At 48.8% G+C, this 19,121-nt stretch overlaps 1 protein-coding gene across 1 annotated transcript in view; it reads left to right on the top strand.

Annotated features, from left to right (window-relative positions):
- The window catches only part of LOC140389984 (uncharacterized), a 150,124-nt gene that overhangs the window by 115,382 nt on the left and 15,621 nt on the right, over positions 1 to 19,121 (top strand). The window contains 3 exon segments of the mRNA XM_072474733.1: positions 1,875 to 1,944; positions 5,499 to 5,603; positions 9,807 to 9,949. Of these exon segments, the coding sequence (XP_072330834.1) occupies positions 1,875 to 1,944; positions 5,499 to 5,603; positions 9,807 to 9,949 (318 nt within the window).

The raw sequence follows: 19,121 nt of genomic DNA, 5'->3' as shown, positions 1-19,121 counted from the left end.
GGCCCGAGGGTGCCCGGTGGTGGGGGAGGAGCGAGCTGAGGCGAGGCCCCCTTCGTCCCGATATCTTCCTGCACGGAGTTCCAGCAAGCGGAATTCCTCAGTGCAGAAAACGGGACTAAGTGTGGCCTCTGATCTACCCAAATAGCCGTTCGATAGCGTGATGCTTCTCACCGCTCCGAGCACTGGGATACATCCGGCTAATCGCACACGCTATGCGACTCTGTTCTCATTCGAGTAAATTGCTCCCCTAGTGTTCTTGTCACCACATTGCTGCACTGCAAAGAGTCCTGAACAATGTATCCGGAGCACCCGGAGGAAGCCCACGCAGCCATGGGGAGAGCGTGCAGACTCCGCACAGACAGTGACCCAAGTCAAGAATCGAACCGGGGTCCCTTGCACTGTGAAGCACTCTGGCACGAGGTAGCTGCCCTTACAATGCAACCTTGGAAATGAACACAAAACAGGCCAAGGACACTGAAAGTCTGAGATAATTTAGAATGGAGTAAGTGGCAAGGTAGCAGATTGATAGTGGGATGGGGGCTACACTTCCCAAGACTAATTGATGGATGTGTACCTCGTCCAAGAAAATATGTTGGACAGCTGTCTGACAACACAGAGGCAGTGCAGGGGTTATAGACATGATCGTAGACAAATGATCATCTACCACCAGGCAGCTAAATGTCCTTTCACCTCGGCATACTTTTCATCCTCGACATCTCTGCATTTTGACGTGAGTAGGATTTCGTCAGCAGAAGTTCCAATGAGCTGGCGAATGAAGGTGGCATGAATATTGATGGCAGAAGTTAGTGGTGAGGCAGGCAGGCAATGTTAGAGGTTAATGTTAGCCGTTGTTGCTTTGCTTCCTTTCCAGCTACCCAATGTCTCCTTCACTGCACAAATGCTCCACAGGCACCAACCCCGAGTGCTCCCTCAAACAAGTTATCATTCTTTAGGAGCGCAACCAAGGACTGTGGAAGGTGGCAGAAGCCAAGCCTGATTCTGTCCTTGCCTGATGTCCAGCATATTGTTGAAAAGCTGGAACCTGACTAATCTAATGCATTGAAACTAAAGGTAGTGCCCCAACTGCTGTGTTGGTTCATTTCAGCCAACTAGTAAGATTCAAGTTTATCGTCTCACATGTCTCAACATTTTGGAGTCTTGAATCACCTACCCTCCCAAACTTTACTCCTGGAGCTCAGAAACTCCATCATCTGGGGAAAGCTAGAATGACATGTTGAGATTGCTGTTTGGAGTAAATTATCATGACTGTTAGGAGTGAACCTTTGGCTCAGTGATAGCATTTCCACTTCTGTGTCAGAAGACAAAGGGTACCGGCCCATTCCAGATAGCCTGGGCATATTTCGACTACAATGTGGATTATAAATCCTGTATTGACATCTCAGTGAGATACTCACATCCAGACAGGGGTAGTGTTCCAACTACTGATTCAGAGGGGTTGTTTCTGACCCAGTCCAGACAGTTCTCGCAGGTAGAGACTGGAGCACTGGTTCCAATACTGGATTAATATCCAGTGAGAGCACTTCAAACCAATGAGTGAAGGTATCACTGACACTATCCATTGCTTATGTAAGTGGGGCTCTTAAGTTCTTGGTTGCAGTCTAACTAGTAGGAAGTAAAACCGACGAGGACAGCAATGGCAAAACTACCTTGGCCCCACTTCCCTAGTAAGTATCTCAAGAAACCCATAAGTGAGACTTGAGTTGGGGCCTGCTCTTGATGCAGAACAGACAGATGATGAATACTAATCGTTTTGAGCCTGGATATGAATGAAGTCCAAGTGAGGCTCAGACCAAATAATGGAGGTGCTGCTTTAGAAGGCATGCAATGTAAAATGGAATGTGTTGCTTTTCCAGGAGCATATTGGGTTGATGAAGAAATCTACTATCCAGTGTGAAGATGGATCTTCAGATGAATGCAGAAAAGGTTTCAATTTATCTATTCCGTTTCTAAAAAAGTGCAAGAAACACTATTTTCAGAATCAGCAGGAAGAGGGAAATAGGTGGAAAGTGAACATGAGCATAAGAAATAGGAGCATGAGTAGGCCATTCAGCCCCTCCAACCTGCTCCCCCATTCAATAAATCATGGCTTATCTGATCCAGGCCTAAACTCGCCTTTCTAGCCTGTGCCCCATAACCCTTGCCTCCCCTATAATTCAAAAGTTGTCTCTCTCAACTTGAATATGTTCAATGGCTCAGCTTCCACAGTTCTCCGGGGTAGAGAGTTCCAAAGTTTCAGCTTGCTCTGAGAGAACGAATTCCTCCTTATCCCCACCTCCTTAAATGGAGGATCACTTATTCTGAAACTTTATCCCTTAGTCTTAGATTCCCCCACAAAGGGTGACATCCTCTCAGAATGTACTGTGTCACATGCCCCTCAGAATATTTTGTGTTTCAATAAGATCACCTCTCCAGTCTTCTAAACTCCAATCAGTATCGGTGTTATTAACCTTTCTCAGTTGGATAATTCCTTCATCTCCCAAAACCAATCTCGTGAACTTTTTCTCAACAGCCTTCAATGCGAATATATTCTTCCCTGAAGAAGAAAATGCAAGCAACTAAATAAGAACAACTTCACACAATGTAACATATGTATCACTACGCCATCCCAATATGTTCAGGACTGATGAACCAGCGAACATAGAAAACACACCAAATAGCAAGAAGGGGACGGGGTCTCGGGGAAGTAGGAGGAGTTGGGGTTAGGATGTCAATTCAAATGCTAGACACTTATAAATTGTAAACTGTACCTGATGTATATCGATTTGCATATGTTTATTTTTATCCTTGTTATGTATAAAAAGAAAAAATACTAATAAAAACATATTTTTAAAAGACCAAAACTGTACATATGATCTCACCAATTCCCTGTTCAAAAGGCTTGTTACTTTTATACTTGCCCTCTTGCAATCAAGACTATTCTATTTGACTTCCTAAATACTTGCCGTACCTGCTTGCTAACGTTTTTGTAATTTATGTAGAAGGACGCCCAGCAGTCTGCGGTCAGTCTCAATTTAAATAATATTTTGCTTTCCTATTCTTACTTCCAAAGTGGACAGCCTCACATTTTTCCTCATAATAATAATCTTTATTAGTGTCACAAGCAGGCTTACATTAACACTGCAATGAAGGTACTGTGAAAATCCCCCAGTCCCCACACTCCTGCGCCTGTTTGCGTACACTGAGGGAGAATTCAGAATGTCCAATTCACCTCACAGCACGTCTTTCAGGACTTGTGGGAGGAAACCCGAGCACCCGGAGGAAACCCACGCAGACATGGGGAGAACGTGCAGACTCCGCCCAGACAGTGACCCAAGCCAGGAATTGAATGCAGGCCTTGGAGTTGTGAGGCAGCAGTGCTAACCACTGTGCCACCGTGTCGCCCATATTCCAACTGCCAATTTTTTTGCCCACTCACTTATTTAGATCCCTTTGACTTTTTTCCTCCTCATAACTTGCTTCCTCATCTATCTTTGTATTGTCAGCAAATTCAGCTATAATCCTCTTGGTCCCTTCGTCCAAGTCATTAATACAGACTGTAAATGTTTGAGGCCCCAATACTGATTCGTCTGACACTCCAATAGTTGCAGTTTACCAATTTGAAAATGAACCGTTTACCCCGACTCTGTTTTCTGTTATTTAACCATTCCCCCATCAATGCTAATATATCACCCCCAACACCATGACCTATCTTGTGCAATAACCTTTTATGTGGCAACTTATTGTGTGCTCTCTGGAAACCCAAATGCACCATATCTACTGGTTTACCATTTATCCATCCTGCTCGTTTCATCTTCAAAGATTTAATAAATGTGTTCGACACCATTTCCCTTTCACATAACCATGTCGACTCTGCCTGATTGTCTAAATGTCCTGCTACTACTTCTTTTAATAATGGATGACATTCGTCAAACTGGCGGCACAGTAGCACAGTGGTTAGCACTGCAGCCTCACAGCGCCAAGGACACGGGTTCGATTCTCATTTTGGGTAACTGTGTGGAGTTTACACATTCTCCCTGTATCTGCCTGGGTTTCTTTCAGGTGCTCCGGTATCCTCCCACAGTCCAAAAATGTACAGGTTAGGTGGGGTTATGGGGATAGGGTGGGGGAGTAGGGTGCTCTTGGTAGGGATTCTCTGGACTATAGTTTCCTGCTTTGTGTCTCCCTCCAAATGGTGTTATATTTCTAATTTTCCAACCTGCTGGGACCTTTGCAGAATCTAGGGAATTTTGTAAGATTACAACCAATGCATCCACTATCTCTCCAGCCACTTCTTTTCAGATTCTAGCATGTATGTTATCAGGTCTGGCAGCCTGACAGCCATTAGTCCATAATATTGCCTGCCACCTCTTCTGTAGTGCTGGCAATCGTTTATAGTTGCTCACTCTTTTTTGCCCCCTGATTCTGTACTATTATTGGGATGTTTTTAAGGTCTTATACTAGAAGACGGATACAAAATATTCATTCAAAGTGCCTGCCATTTCCTTGTTTTCCACTTATTAACTTCTTAGACTCCTGTTTAGTGCATCTCTCTCTGCGAATATCCGGCCTGCAGTGGTCACCTATTTAAACAGGGTCCTACACTATTTGGAGGAGCTTGGTGGAATTTTCAGTTTGTAATGAAGTACCAGTGAGTAGAGTCTGCATCCTGTATCCATGCCCAATCTATACCCCTCAATCAACATCATAAAAAAACAGATTCTCTGGCCATTACCACATTGCTGTTTATAGGACCTTACTATGTGGAAATTGGCTGCCACATTCCTACATTATGAAAGGGCTCAATTTCAAAAGTACTTCATGGGCTGTAATGCCCTTTTGAGACATGGTTTGAAAGGGGCTATATAAATGCAAGTCTTTTCTTTATTCTTTAAGCCATATCCATCCCACAAGTTACAGTCATTTCCACTCCCACATGCAATCCTTTTACAAATGATACAAACACCCGCTCCATCATTACTCTATATGATGGCATCTCTCTCACTGAAGATTTAACAACTCAAGGGCCACGGTGTTCTTTCATGGAGGCAGATCAGGTGGCTCGGGCAATCCAACATCAGAATGCAAGAGCATTTGAGCTGATAATATCCTAAAACATGTCAGGAAAGCAACAAATATTGCATATAGTATACATGTACAGTCTGCATGTCTGCACAAACTGATTGCACATGCACTGCCTAAGCTTCCCCATTTCCTCTCCATAAGTCAATAAGATATCGGAGCAGAATTAGGCCTTTTGGGTCCTCGCCGCCATTCGATCATGGCTGATATTTTTCTCATCCCCACTCTCCTGCCTTCTCCCCGTAACCCCTGATCTCCCTTATTAATCAAGAACCTATCTATCTCTGTCTTAAAGACATTCCCTCACCAAACACATACTGCCTCCCCGACATGCACTGCCTCCCTCATGCACCACAAACACTCCTTCCCTTCACAACCTATGCAGCAATAATTAATTGTGGAACTGGTTTTCAAATCAGGTGCAGATGCCGAGGATCCTGAAATGGCTGATTTCTCCTCCAATGAGCTTCCGGTTGCATGCGGTTCTCACTCAGGGATCCTGCACAAGGACAGATTTATAACCGGTATGGATTCAATAGTGTTTGCTTATATGTGCCTGTGGCTTAGTGGTATTGTTACTGGACTAGTAAACCCGAGACCAGGGGTAATGCTCTAGGGACCCGGGTTTGAACCCCACCATGGCAAATAGCAAAATTGAATCCAACAACATCTGGGGCGGGATTCTCCGACCCCCCCGCCGGGTCGGAGAATCGCCGGGGGTTGGAGTGAATCCCGCCCCCGCCGTGTCCCGAAGTCTCCGCCACCAGAGATTCGGCAGGGGCGGGAATCGCACCGCGCTGGTCGGCGGGCCCACCCCCGCCGATTCTCCGGCCCACGATGGGCTGAAGTCCCGCTGCTGGAATGCCTGTCCCACAAGCGTGGATTAAACCACTTTTTGAACGGCGGGACAAGGTGGCGCGGGCAGACTCCGGGGTCCTGGGGGGGGGCGTGGATTGTCCTGGCCCGCAATCGGGGCCCACCGATCCGCGGGCGGACCTGTGCCGTGGGGGCACTCCTTTTCTTCCGCCTTCGCCGTGGTCTTCACTATGGCAGAGGCGGAAGAGACGCACCCGCGCATGCGCCGACCCACGTCGCCCGGCGAAGACCTTTCGGCCACGGCAGGCGTGGCGCCAAATGCCTTTCCCGCCAGCCGGAGGAGCGGAAACCGCTCCGGCGTGGGCCTAGCCCGTCAAGGTGAGGGCTTGGCCCGTCTCCGCACCTTTGGGGCGGCCCGACGCTGGAGTGGTTCCCGCCACTCCATTACGCCAGAACCCCCCGCCCCGCCGGGTAGGGGAGAATCCCGCTCCTGGAATTAATGGTGACCATGACACCCTTGTCGATTGTCGCAAAAACCCATCTGGTTCACCAGTGGGCCTTGGGAAGGAAATCTGCCGTCCTTACCTGGTCTGGCCTACATGTGACTCCAGATCCACAGCAATGTGGTTGACACTTAAATGCCTCTGAAATAGCTGAGCAAACCACTCAGTTCAAGGGCAATTAAAGATGGGCTATAAATACTGGCCCAGCCAATGATGTCCACACCCAATGAAAAATAATCTGTCAGGTTGAGGGTTACCCTTCAGACAACTCGTTCAAAGTTTAGTTTTGATCACTGTTTATTTCTACTGAAATAATTCTTAGAAAAGTTATATAACTCTATGTAAGTTATGGGCCTCATTGAAAAGCGGAAACATAAACTGTGTGGATTAGTGGTTAAGTTTCTGGTTTCCCTCTCCTTTCTTTCTGGAACAGTGGTATGTTTGGTGTTTTCCAAATCATTGCAACCGTTGCAAAATCTCAGGCATTTTGGAAGATTACAGTCAGTGCATCCACTATCTCTGCAGCCACGTCCTTTTGCACCCTCGGATGCAGGCCATCAGGTCCAGAAGATTTGTCAGCCTTTAGTTCCATTAGTTTGACTAGTACTTTGGGCAGGATTCTCCGGCCGTGTCCACCTGGCGATCGGAGAATCCTGCCCGAGGCCAATGGACGTCTCCATTGTCCACATCTTGCCCGTGGTGTTCTTGCGGTGGGCAGGGCGGAAGAATCCAGCCCTTTGTCTCTGGTGATTGTCATTATTTTAAGTTCTTCCCTCCCTTTTGGTGCTTTATGTTTTCTACTGTGAAGACAGATACAAATTACCTGTAGAAAGTCACTGCCATTTTCTTGTTTTGATCTTTCTCTTTAACTTTCCACATTTCCCCTCACATTGGGGGCGATTCTCCGAGACCCGCGCCGGACTGGAGAATCAGAACACCCCAATGGCGCGCGATTCTCTGAGGTGCGGAGAATCGGCGCCATTTGAGCCGGCGCGTTTGGCGCACCGTGGGCCACTGGAATCGGCGGGGCCACTGGTTCTCCGGCCCGGATGGGCCGAGCGGCCACGCTGATTTGACAGAGTCCTGCCGGCGCCGTTCACCCCTGTCGCTGCCGGCGGTAACTCTGCGGGAACGCCCGGGGGGCGGCCTGTGGGGGGGAGGAGGGGGCTCCCTCACCGGGAGGGCCTCCGATGGTGTCTGGCCCACGACCGGAGCTCGCCGATCGGCGGGCCGGCCTCTCTGTCGGCGGGCCTCCTTTCCTCCGCTGGCAATGTTATATCCCTGTGCCATTTTTGTGCGGGGTAGCCTGGGGGAGGACGGCCATTGCGCATGCGCTAGTTGGCGCCTGCCGAGTGCCGAGGCCCTGCCCCCGCAAATCGCGCCACGCCCCTGCTAGCCCCACGGAGGCCCCAGAATGGGGGCCTGGGAACGGGCGCCAACGCCGGAGTAAAGCACTCTGGTTCTTACTCCAGCGTCGGCACTTAGACTCCCGTGGGGAGAATCCTGCCCATCAACCTCGAGCCCGCCCGCGCCCACTATTTAATTCAAAGTCCTCTCTACAGCTTTCGTTACTTGTTGGCACACTGGTCCCAGTACGGTTCGGTTGAAGCTCAAAAAATAAAGCTCCATCTTACCCCAGTACTGGTGCCAATGCACCATGATTCAAAACTCATTTCTCCTACACCAATCTCTGGGTTCACTATTGGTGCTAACAAACCTGAGAAAACAACATGGAACATTCTGTCCTTTTTCACCACAAATAGGTCCCTCACTCAGGCTATTTTAGTATCTCAAAGATCTCGTTAGTATTGTTGGCGCACAGCTCTATAATCGGTCTGTGGATTTCCTCCTCCTCCACCCCCCCTCCCCACCACCAGCCCCACTTCCATTCTTTAGTGGCCTGCAGTAGGTGTGAATCCTTCCACATTTTTCAATACAATCCAACAAGAATTCTCCTGGGTGCCACCTCTCGAACTTTGACAGAAGCACCAAACCAGAAGTGTTCTGCTCCTGTCCAGCCCTGGCATCTTTTTCCAGGACATTTAAATAGCCTGTGGACAACCCTGCGACCTACCATTAGATTGATCCCTAGGATAAGAGAGCTGTCCCTTTGAGCTGATATTGAACAGAATGGGACTATATTCTCTGGAGTTTTGAAAAATGATAAATGAGTTCATTGAAATGTATAAAACAGTTAGACCCCCAGATGGAGGCTTTAGAACTGGGGGTATATACTCAAAGGTTTGTGAATCTTTGGAATTCTCCATCACCACTCCAGCTGCACAGTACATTTTTTTAGGAATACTTGTGCAGTTTATCTGTTCAGCCCATTTAATAAAATGTTTGGGCTACCATGACCCCATGGTAATTTGAAGAGGCATGCATGGTTACGGACAATGTGGGAACATTCAGGCTAATATGCAGCCAAGCAGCTTCAGGGGAACATTGTCTGAAAGGGCTGCTAATACTCACTCAATGAATATATTCCACAATGAGATCAATAGATTTTTAGACACTAAAGAATACTGCGATCGGGCAGGAAACTAGAATTGTTTAATCTTATTCCATAGCGGGACAGGGTTGAGGGGTCCTGTGGACTACTGCTGTTCCTTTTTGTTATGTTTGAGCTACCAGTGGAGATCGACCTTCCTGTGCCTTGAATAAGAACATAAGAATTAGGAGCAGGAGTGGGCAATTCGGCCCTTCGAGCCTGCTTCACCATTCCGTAAGGTCATGGCTGATGTGACTGTGGCCTTAATTCTACCTTCCTGCCAGTTCCCCATAATCCTTGACTCTTTAGTCAATCAAAAAATCTCAGCCTTGAATATATTCAATTAACTGGCCTCCACTTCCCGCTGGGGGAGAGAATTCCATAAGTAACGACTCTCTGAGAAAAAATCGTTCTGCATCTCCATCTAAAATGGGTAACCCCTTAATTTGAAGTTATGGCCCTCAGTTCTAGATTGTCTGATGAGAGTAAACGTCCTCTCAGCGTTTACTCTATCAAGCCCCCTCCGAATATGTTTCAAGAAGGTTATCTCTCAGTCTTCTAAACTCCAATGAGAATTTATTCTTTCACTGTGTCTTGGTGTCGCTGGCTATGTCAGCATTTATTGCCCATCCATAATTGCCTCTGAGGTAGTGATGGTGAGCCGCCTTCTTGAACTTTTGCAGGCCATCTGGTCTAGGTACACCCACAGCACTGTATGCAAGGGCGTTTCAGGATTTTGATCCAGCAACAGTGATCTGATCCCTTTCAATTTTGCTACCTCCTCATTCCCTACACGCCTTCTAATGATCAGGATGTGCCCTCCACCTTTGCACAAGAGACAATGCTATTTTCTACAGTTGTTGAAAATTTCTCTGCCATACCAATCTATCACATTCTTTCCATTTTTTCTCTTTAAGGAATTAATGGAAAATCCATTCGAACGGAGACTAAATGGCTGACTCCATCGGAGTTTGAAAATTTGAGTGATATCAAAAAAGAAATTTGATATTGGAAGAGAAATATCCATTGTAAATCAGAGACTCTGGGTAAACTGATCCAGGTCAGTTTCATTAAATCCAATGTATAGGTGAAGTGATGTACATTTAATGTGGAGCTAGATCTTTAGCATTAGGCATATTTTCAACGTTCACATTTTAAAATATCAGATTACCAGCAATGGAGAAACCCACTTAAGAGTGCTTTGTGAGATGTTACCAGAAAGCAGTCTCTGACAGTGTTCAGTGGGTTAAAATTGTTCCACGTTTTGTCCATTTCCTGAGTGTAAGGCGCAAGCAACATTGACAAATTTAGCAATTCGCTTCCTTACATGAGTTCAGTCCACTACCAAATTTGACTATTTTTTCAGGCTTTCCAGATGGCCATCTAAGGTCCCCTGTATGTGTTTACTGGAGCCCTAATGGGTGTTAAAGCAGCCCCCTGGGACATTTGATTCAATAAACAGAGCAGGTACCATATCTGACTTGCTGAGGATTCTTTTTTTCTTAATAAACATTTTATTGAGGTATATTTTTGTATTATAACAACAACACAATAAACAATGTACATGAAACGATAAACATAGTGCAAAAGCCGTCTCCCTCCCTTATAGGTCCCACCTTTATTAACCCCTACTCTCAGCTAAACTAACCCCCCCCCCCTTTCTGCTGACGATTAATTTTCCGCGAAGAAGTCGAGGAATGGTTGCCACCTTCGGGCGAACCCGAACAGCGACCCTCTCAAGGTGAACTTGATTTTCTCCAAACAGAGAAAGCTAGCCATGTCCGATAGCCACGTCTCCGACTTCAGGGACTTTGAGTCCCTTCAAGCTAATAGTATCCGTCTCCGGGCTACCAGGGAAGAAAAGGCCAGAATGTCTGCCTCTTTCTCCTGGATTCCCGGATTTTCCGACACCCCGAAAACGTCACCTCTGGACTCAGCGCCACCCTTGTTCCCTCCAAGCTAATAGTATCCGTCTCCGGGCTACCAGGGAAGAAAAGGCCAGAATGTCTGCCTCTTTCTCCTGGATTCCCGGATTTTCCGACACCCCGAAAACGTCACCTCTGGACTCAGCGCCACCCTTGTTCCCTCCAAGCTAATAGTATCCGTCTCCGGGCTACCAGGGAAGAAAAGGCCAGAATGTCTGCCTCTTTCTCCTGGATTCCCGGATTTTCCGACACCCCGAAAATCGTCACCTCTGGACTCAGCGCCACCCTTGTTTTTAACACAGTGGACATGACATCTGCAAACCCCAGCCAGCATCCCCTAAGCTTCGGACATGCCCAGAACATGTGGACATGGTTCGCTGGTCCTCCCGCACATTTTACACACCTGTCTTCCACCACAAATAATCTGCTCATCCGGGCCACTGTCATGTGAGCACGGTGAACGACCTTAAATTGTATCAGGCTGAACCTGGCACATGTTGCGGACGCGTTGACTCTACTCAACGCGTCCGCCCATAGACCATCCTCTATCTCTCCTCCCAGCTCCTCCTCCCACTTGCGCTTCAGCTCCTCGGTCTGCGTCTCCTCTGACCCCATGAATTCCTTGGAAATGTCCGAGACGCTCCCTTCTCCTACCCACCCTCTGGAAACTACCCTGTCCTGAATCCCCCTTAGCGGTAGGAGCGGGAAGGTTGATACCCGTTTACGTAGGAAGTCCGGCACCTGCAGATACCTGAATTTGTTTCCCCTCGCCAACCCAAACTTCTCCTCCAGCGCCCTCGTAGTCGGAAAGCTCCCCTCTATAAACATATCTCCCATCCTCTCAATCCCTGTTCTACGCCTTAGCCGGAACCCCCCATCCATACTTCCCGGGGCAAACCGTGATTATTACAGATTGGGGACCAGACCAATGCTCCCTCTGCTCCCACATGTCTCCTCCATTGCCCCCAGACTCTCAAGGCTGCCACCATCACGGGGCTGGTGGAATACTGTGCTGGCGGGAACGGCAGAGGCGCAGTTACCAACGCCCCCAGACTGGTGCCCTTGCATGACACCGCCTCCATACGCTCCTATGCCAACTCCTCCCCCACCACCCACTTGCTGATCATGGCTATATTCGCTGCCCAGTAATAGTTACTAAAATTTGGCAGCGCCAACTCGCCCTCTCCCCGACTCCGCTCAAGCATTACCTTCCTTACCCGCAGGGTCTTGCCCGCCCAGACAAAGCCAGAGATCACTTTGTTGACCCGTTTAAAAAACAACCGCGGAATAAAGACATTGAAACACGAACAGGAATTGTCATGATATGCAGGCACACACACACGCACATAATGATATACAGACAAGCAGCTAATGGACACAGAGAACGGGACATGACCAATAAGCAGGCAGGACACTCAGGGGTGGGATCTGACTATAGAAGACACGAGGCACTCACACTCCGCCTCTTTCCACTGATGAACATCTAGAGAGTCAGTCAAGGGTGTTGTTACAATCTCACACCTCCACCACGTGGCTAAGAGCTAGTCTGGTTCAGTCAGACAGAGTAACCACACTTAGGTTAGCAGAGAGTCGAACTCACAGAGAACTGTGCTAACTGTGCTATTAGTTCAATAAACCTGATTGAACTAACCTCGAGGTCTGGAGTATCTTTCAGATTTAAGCTGCATCCTGTTACAGCCAGTGTTAGAGCAGTGTACCTAACACAACAGGAATCTCGGGAGGACAGTCATCTTCACCGTCTGCACCCTCCCAGCTAATGACAACTGGAGCATGTCCCATCTCCGAAAATCGTCCTTCATTTGGTCTACTAGCCGGGCCAGATTTAATTTATACAGCCGGTCCCATTCCCGCGCCACTTGAATGCCTAGGTACCTAAAGATTCCCCCTACTAATCTAAATGGCAGCTCCCCCAATCGCCTCTCCTGTCCCCTCGTCTGGACCGCAAACATCACACTTTTCCCCGTATTTAGCTTATACCCCGAAAACCAGCCAAATTCCCCTAGAATTCTCATGATTTCTTCCATCCCCTCTAATGGATACATACAGAAGCAGGTCAGCTGCATAGAGCGAGACTCTGTGCTCCACCCCTCCGGACCAGCCCCTTGAGGCTCTCAGAGCAATTGCCAGCGGCTCTATAGCTAGTGCGAACAACAGTGGGGAGAGGGGGCATCCCTGTCTCGTCCCGCGGTGCAGTCTAAAATAGTCCAATGTTGTCCGTTTCGTCCATACACTTGCCACAGGAGCCTGATACAGCAACCTGACCCAGTCAATAAAGCCCCGCCCAAATCCGAACTGTCCCAGTACCTCCCACAGATAATCCCATTCCACCCGATCAAAAGCCTTTTCTGCATCCATTGCGATCACTACCTACACCTCCCTACCTTCCGAGGACCTCATGATCACATTTAACAGCCTTCTTACATTGGCTACCAACTGCCTACCCTTAACAAACCCCGTCTGGTCCTCCCCAATAACGTCTGGAACACAATCCTCAAACCTGGAGGACAAGATTTTGGCCAACAGTTTCGCATCCAAATTCCACAGGGATAGCGGCCTGTTGGACACACACAGCTCCGGGTTCTTGTCCCGCTTCAGAATCAGTGAAATCGTGGCCTGTGACATCGTCGGGGGCAGCACAACTCTTTCCCTTGCCTCATTGAACATCCTCATCAACGCCGGCCCCAATATCCCAGAGAACCTTTTATAAAACTCCATTGGGTAACCGTCTGGCCCTGGGGATTTACCTGCCTGCATGGCCTACAGACCCTCCACTATCTCTTCCAACCCGATCGGGGCCCCCAGCCCTTCCACAAGCTCCTCATCCACCTTTGGGAAATACAGCCGCCCCCCCCCCCCCCCACCCCCTCCCCCACCGCCCCCCTCAAGAAGTGTCTCATTCTCGCCGGCTCCTTAGGGGGTTCCGACCTATACAGCCTACTGTAGAAATCCCTAAATGACTTATTCACCCCTGCTGAATCTCCAATCAGGTTCCCATCTCCGTCATTTACTTTCCCTATCTCCCTGGCTGCCTCCCTCTTTCTAAGCTGCTTTGCAAGCATTCTGCTGGCCTTCTCTCCATACTCATAGATCGCCCCCCTCACCTTTCTCAGCTGCTCCACCACCCTCCCTGTGGTTAACAAGCCAAACTCCGCCTGCAGCCGCCGCCGTTCCCTTAAAAGCCCTGCCTCTGGGGTCTCTGCATACCTCCTATCGATCTGTAGCATCTCCTTAACCAGTCGGTCCGACTCTGCCCTGTCCACCTTCTCCCTTTGGGCCCGTATGGAGATCAGCTCCCCTCTGACCACTGCCTTCAGTGCTTCCCAGACCATCGCTGCTGAAATTTCCCCCGTGTCGTTGACCTGCAGATAGTTCTGAATACATTTCCTCAGCCGCTCGCACACCCCTTCATCAGCCAAAAGTCCCACATCTAACCTCCAGTGAGGGCGCTGGTTACTGTCTTTACTAACCTGCAGGTCAACCCAGTGCGGAGCATGGTCTGAGATTGTGATCGCCGAATACCCCGTGTCCACCACCCCTGCCAGTAAGGCCCTGTTCAAAATGAAGAAATCGATCTGGGAGTACATTTTATGCATGTGTGAGTAGAAGGAGAACTCCTTCACCCTCGGCTGCCCAAATCTCCATCCCCCCACCATCTGCTCCATGAACCCTTTTAGTTCCTTTGCCATTTGTTGTACCCTCAATAACGACGCTAGAGAGTAAAACGGTAAAGAAAGCTTTAATAAGCTAAGAACTAGCCTGGTGCCGCCCGCAAGGCGGCCCCTTATATACGACTCCCAGGTGGGCAGAGCCGGAGGCGGAGTCCCCCAGGGTCCCAAGCCCGGTCTTAAAGGGGACATCACCTTACATGATGATAAGGGTACAGTAATACAATAACCGTTCATCACACAATTGCTGGCACCCTGCCCGTTTTTGAGCTTGACCGGTCCAAGCCAGGGTCAATAACTGTGTTGAATTCCCCTCCCATGACCAACCCTGTGCGAATCCAGGTCCATTACCTTCCCCAGCATTCTCTTTGTAAACTCCACATCATCCCAATTTGGCGCATACACTTTTACTAATACTACCTGCACCCCCTCCAGTTTCCCACTGACCATAATGTACTGACCTCCACATCCGAAACTATTCTCAAATACCACCCACTTATTGATCAGGATCGTGATCCCTCTAGTCTTTGAATCCAGTCCCGAGTGAAAGACTTGACTGACCCAGCCTTTCTTCAATCTAATCTGGTCAGTTACTCTAAGGTGCGTCTCCTGCAACATTACCACGTCCGCCTTGAGTCCTCTAAGATGTGTCAACACACGTGCCCTCTTGACCGGCCCATTTAACCCTCGAACATTCCAGGTGATCAGCCTAGTTGGGGGGCTCATTGCCCCACCACTTCGCCGATCAGTCATCCCCTTTTTTGGGCCCGCCTCCAGCCCATGCTCAAGCCTCCACCGGCCCGTCCCCAGGCAGCCTCCGCCCTCAACTTCCTCTCTGTGCCTTGGCCCAAGTCCCTCCCTCGTCAGCAGAACATTCCCCCCCCCACTAGTAACAACACTCTGTAACCCAACCCCTTTGATAAACTGAACATATGCACACACCCCACTGCGATTCCATGAGCTAGCCCGCCCAGCTAGCTTGGTGGCCCCCATCCCTGGTGCCGGATAGTCTCCCACCTATTGTTCTCTCCCCACCCTTCCCCCACCCTTCACGCTCATACAAACATACTCCAATATCAAACAACCCCACGTAATTGCCCGACAGAAAAACACCAAAATCTAAACAAGCACACCTCCATCCCCCAACAGTGCAAATGAAAACCTTAACTCACTCAGCTCTGCAAATGAAAACCTTAACTCACTCAGCTCTGCAAATGAAAACCTTAACTCACTCAGCTCTGCAAATGAAAACCTTAACTCACTCAGCTCTGCCACTGGTCCCAAATCAATACAGAAGGCATTACAAACAGCTTCCACAAAATGAAAAACAAGAAACTTTTTTTTAAAGAACAGAGAAACAAACAAAAAAAAAAACCATGAACGTTGCAGCAAAGTTCAAAAACTCTCAGTCCACCACCGGTCCTTTCCTTTTTTGCTGGGGATTCTTGAGCAGTAGTTACAGCTGTCAAAGAGAGATGTACAGTAATCCTCTGACTCCAGAATCATGATCATTCCTTACCATCTGTCCATGACACCTCGCCACCATTTCAGATCCAGTTGCTGCCTTTAAGTCACAAATTACCACACATAACAGGTGTCTGAAACTCAATTTCTGGCCATCCTCCCAAAAACAGGACCAGACAAACTCCTTGCCTTGTACGATAAATGAAAATGAACCGAGATGGTTACACAAAAATGGCAAATTACTGAGTCAGCTGTTTTGAGCACTTAAATAAACATTTTGTTAAAATTGTGTATTATTCTATTTTTCTCATGCTGTTGGGCAATGTAACCATCCCTCCTATAGCCTGCAGCCTTGTGTTACTGAACATGGGCTCCCCCTACTGCTTGCCATCCCATGTTCAATCCTCACAGCCTTGATACCACCACATACATCATCAACGCAGACCACTTATCACACTCACCCAGTCACACTATCACATTCAGCCAGCCTCACTCATTTTGACCCATTCACACTTTCATTCTATGTCATTTATAGATTCTTAGTACACTCACTCTCCCACTCTTCCATTGTCAGGTGAATTTTATCCCCTGTCTCACTGCTGTCCCGTTGTGCGCTCTGCCATCCTGCCACATCTTAGAATGTGTCTGCAAATTTTGTATCTGAATGTATATCATTTTTTTTTAACAAACAATTTTATTGAGGTATTTTTTGGCATTGTAAACAGTTACAGATTACAGAAATATGCAAACATCAATGAAAAGCCAACACTTCAACCAAACCATACTGCACATACCCGCTCCTCTCCCATAGACACTACCCGCCTATTTATCCCTCCTACTCTACTCTAATCTCCCCCCTTCCCCCACCCCTGCTGACGTTCACTCTCCCGCGAAGAAGTCGATGAATGGTTGCCACCTTCGGGCGAACCCCAGTACAGATCCCCTCAAGGCGAACTTGATGTTTTCCACACCCAGAAAACCTGACATGTCCGAAAGCCATAGTTCGGTCTTCGGGGGTTTTGAGTCCCTCCATGCCAGCAGTATTCGCCGCGGGGCTATCAGGGAAGCAAAGGCCAGAACATCTGCCTTTTTCTCCCCTTGGACTCCTGGGTCTTCCGAAACCCCAAACATTGCCACCTCGGGACTCACCACCACCCTTGTTTTCAGCTCCCGGGACATGACATCCGCAGATCCCTCCCAATACCCCCTCAGCTTAGGACATGCCCAAAACATGTGGTTCGCTGGTCCTCCTGCGCATCTAGCGCACTTGTCCTCTACCACAAAGAATTTGCTCATCCGAGCTACCGTCATGTGGGCCCGGTGAACGACCTTATATTGAATCAGGCCGAGCCTGGCACATGTTGCGGTTGAGTTTACCCTACTCAGGGCTTCCGCCCACAGCCCATCCTCCATCTCCCCGCCAAACTCCTCCTCCCATTTGAGTTTCAGTTCCTTCGTCTGGGACTCTTTCCCCTTCATGAGCACCTTGTAGATATCCGAGACTCTACCCTCTCCTCCTTCTCCTGTAGAGACTATTCTGTCCTGGATCCCTATTAGCGGGAGGCGTGGGAAGGATGGGACCTGTCTGCGTACAAAGTCCCGCATCTGTAAGTACTTAAAGTCATTTCCCCTTACCAGCCCAAATTTCTCCTCCAAGCCCCTCAAACTTGCAAAGCTCCCCTCCAGGAACATATCGCCCACCCCCCCCATCCCCACCCGTGGCCATGTTCGAAACCCTCCATCCATGTTCCCAGGGGCGAATCGATGGTTATCCATATTGGAGCCCAGACAGACACACCCACCCTCCCTACATGCCTCCTCCACTGGCCCCATATCCGCAGGGCCGCCCCCACTACCGGCTGGTGGAGTACCTGGCCGGCGACAGCGGTAGGGGAGCCGTGACCAGGGCTGCCAAACTGGTGCCCCTGCACGAAGTCGCCTCCACTCGATCCCAGATAGACCCCGTACCCACCATCCACTTCCTTATCATGGCTATGTTAGCCGCCCAGTAGTGGTTGATCAGACTCGGCAATGCCAGTACCCCCTCACTGCGGCTCCTTTCAAGCATTGCCTTCTTCACCCGCGAGGATTTTCCCACCCAGACAAAGCTCATGATGATTTTGCCAGTCCTTTTGAAGACGGACCGTGTGATAAAGATCGGGAGGCACTGGAAGATGAACAGAAATCTAGGGAGAATTGTCATCTTTACGGTCTGCACCCTCCCCGCCAGTGACAACGGGAGTGCATCCCATCTACGAAATTCCCTCTTCATTCGTTCCACCACTCTAGTCAAATTTAACTTATGCAACCTGCCCCAGTCTCGTGCCACCTGTATCCCCAAGTACCGGAAACTTTCCTCCACCAGCCTAAATGGCAGCTCCTTCAGCCTATTCTCCTGGCCCCTTGCCTGCACCACAAACATCTCACTCTTACATAGAACAGTACAGCACAGAACAGGCCCTTCGGCCCTCGATGTTGTGCCTAGCTTTGTCCGAAACCAAGATCAAGCTATCTCACTCCCTGTCATTCTGGTGTGCTCCATGTGCCTATCCAATAACCGCTTGAAAGTTCCTAAAAGTGTCCGACTCCACTATCACAGCAGGCAGTCCATTCCACATTCTAACCACTCTCTGAGTAAAGAACCTACCTCGGACATCCCTCCTATATCTCCCACCCCAAACCTTATAGTTATGCCCCCTTGTAACAGCTACATCCACCCGAGGAAATAGTCTCTGAACGTCCACTCTATCTATCCCCCTCATCATCTTATAAACCTCTATTAAGTCGCCTCTCATCCTCCTTCGCTCCAATGAGAAAAGCCCTAGCTCCCTCAACCTTTCCTCATAAGACCTACCCTCCAATCCAGGCAGCATCCTGGTAAATCTCCTTTGCACCCATTTCAATGCTTCCACATCCTTCCAAAAATGTGGTGACCAGAACTGCACACAATACTCCAAATGTGGTCTCACCAGGGCCCTGTACAGTTGCAGCATAACCCCACGGCTTTTAAACTCAAGCCCCCTGTTAATAAACGCTAACACACTATAGGCCTTCTTCATGGCTCTATCCACTTGAGTGGCAACCTTCAGAGATCTGTGGATATGAACCCCAAGATCTCTCTGTTCCTCCACATTCCTCAGAACCCTGCCGTTGACCC

The sequence above is a fragment of the Scyliorhinus torazame genome, chromosome 14, assembly GCF_047496885.1.
Source record: "Scyliorhinus torazame isolate Kashiwa2021f chromosome 14, sScyTor2.1, whole genome shotgun sequence".
NCBI lineage: Eukaryota > Metazoa > Chordata > Chondrichthyes > Carcharhiniformes > Scyliorhinidae > Scyliorhinus > Scyliorhinus torazame.
Note: the sequence above shows the minus strand (reverse complement) of the source record. Positions and strands in the feature narration are given on the sequence as shown.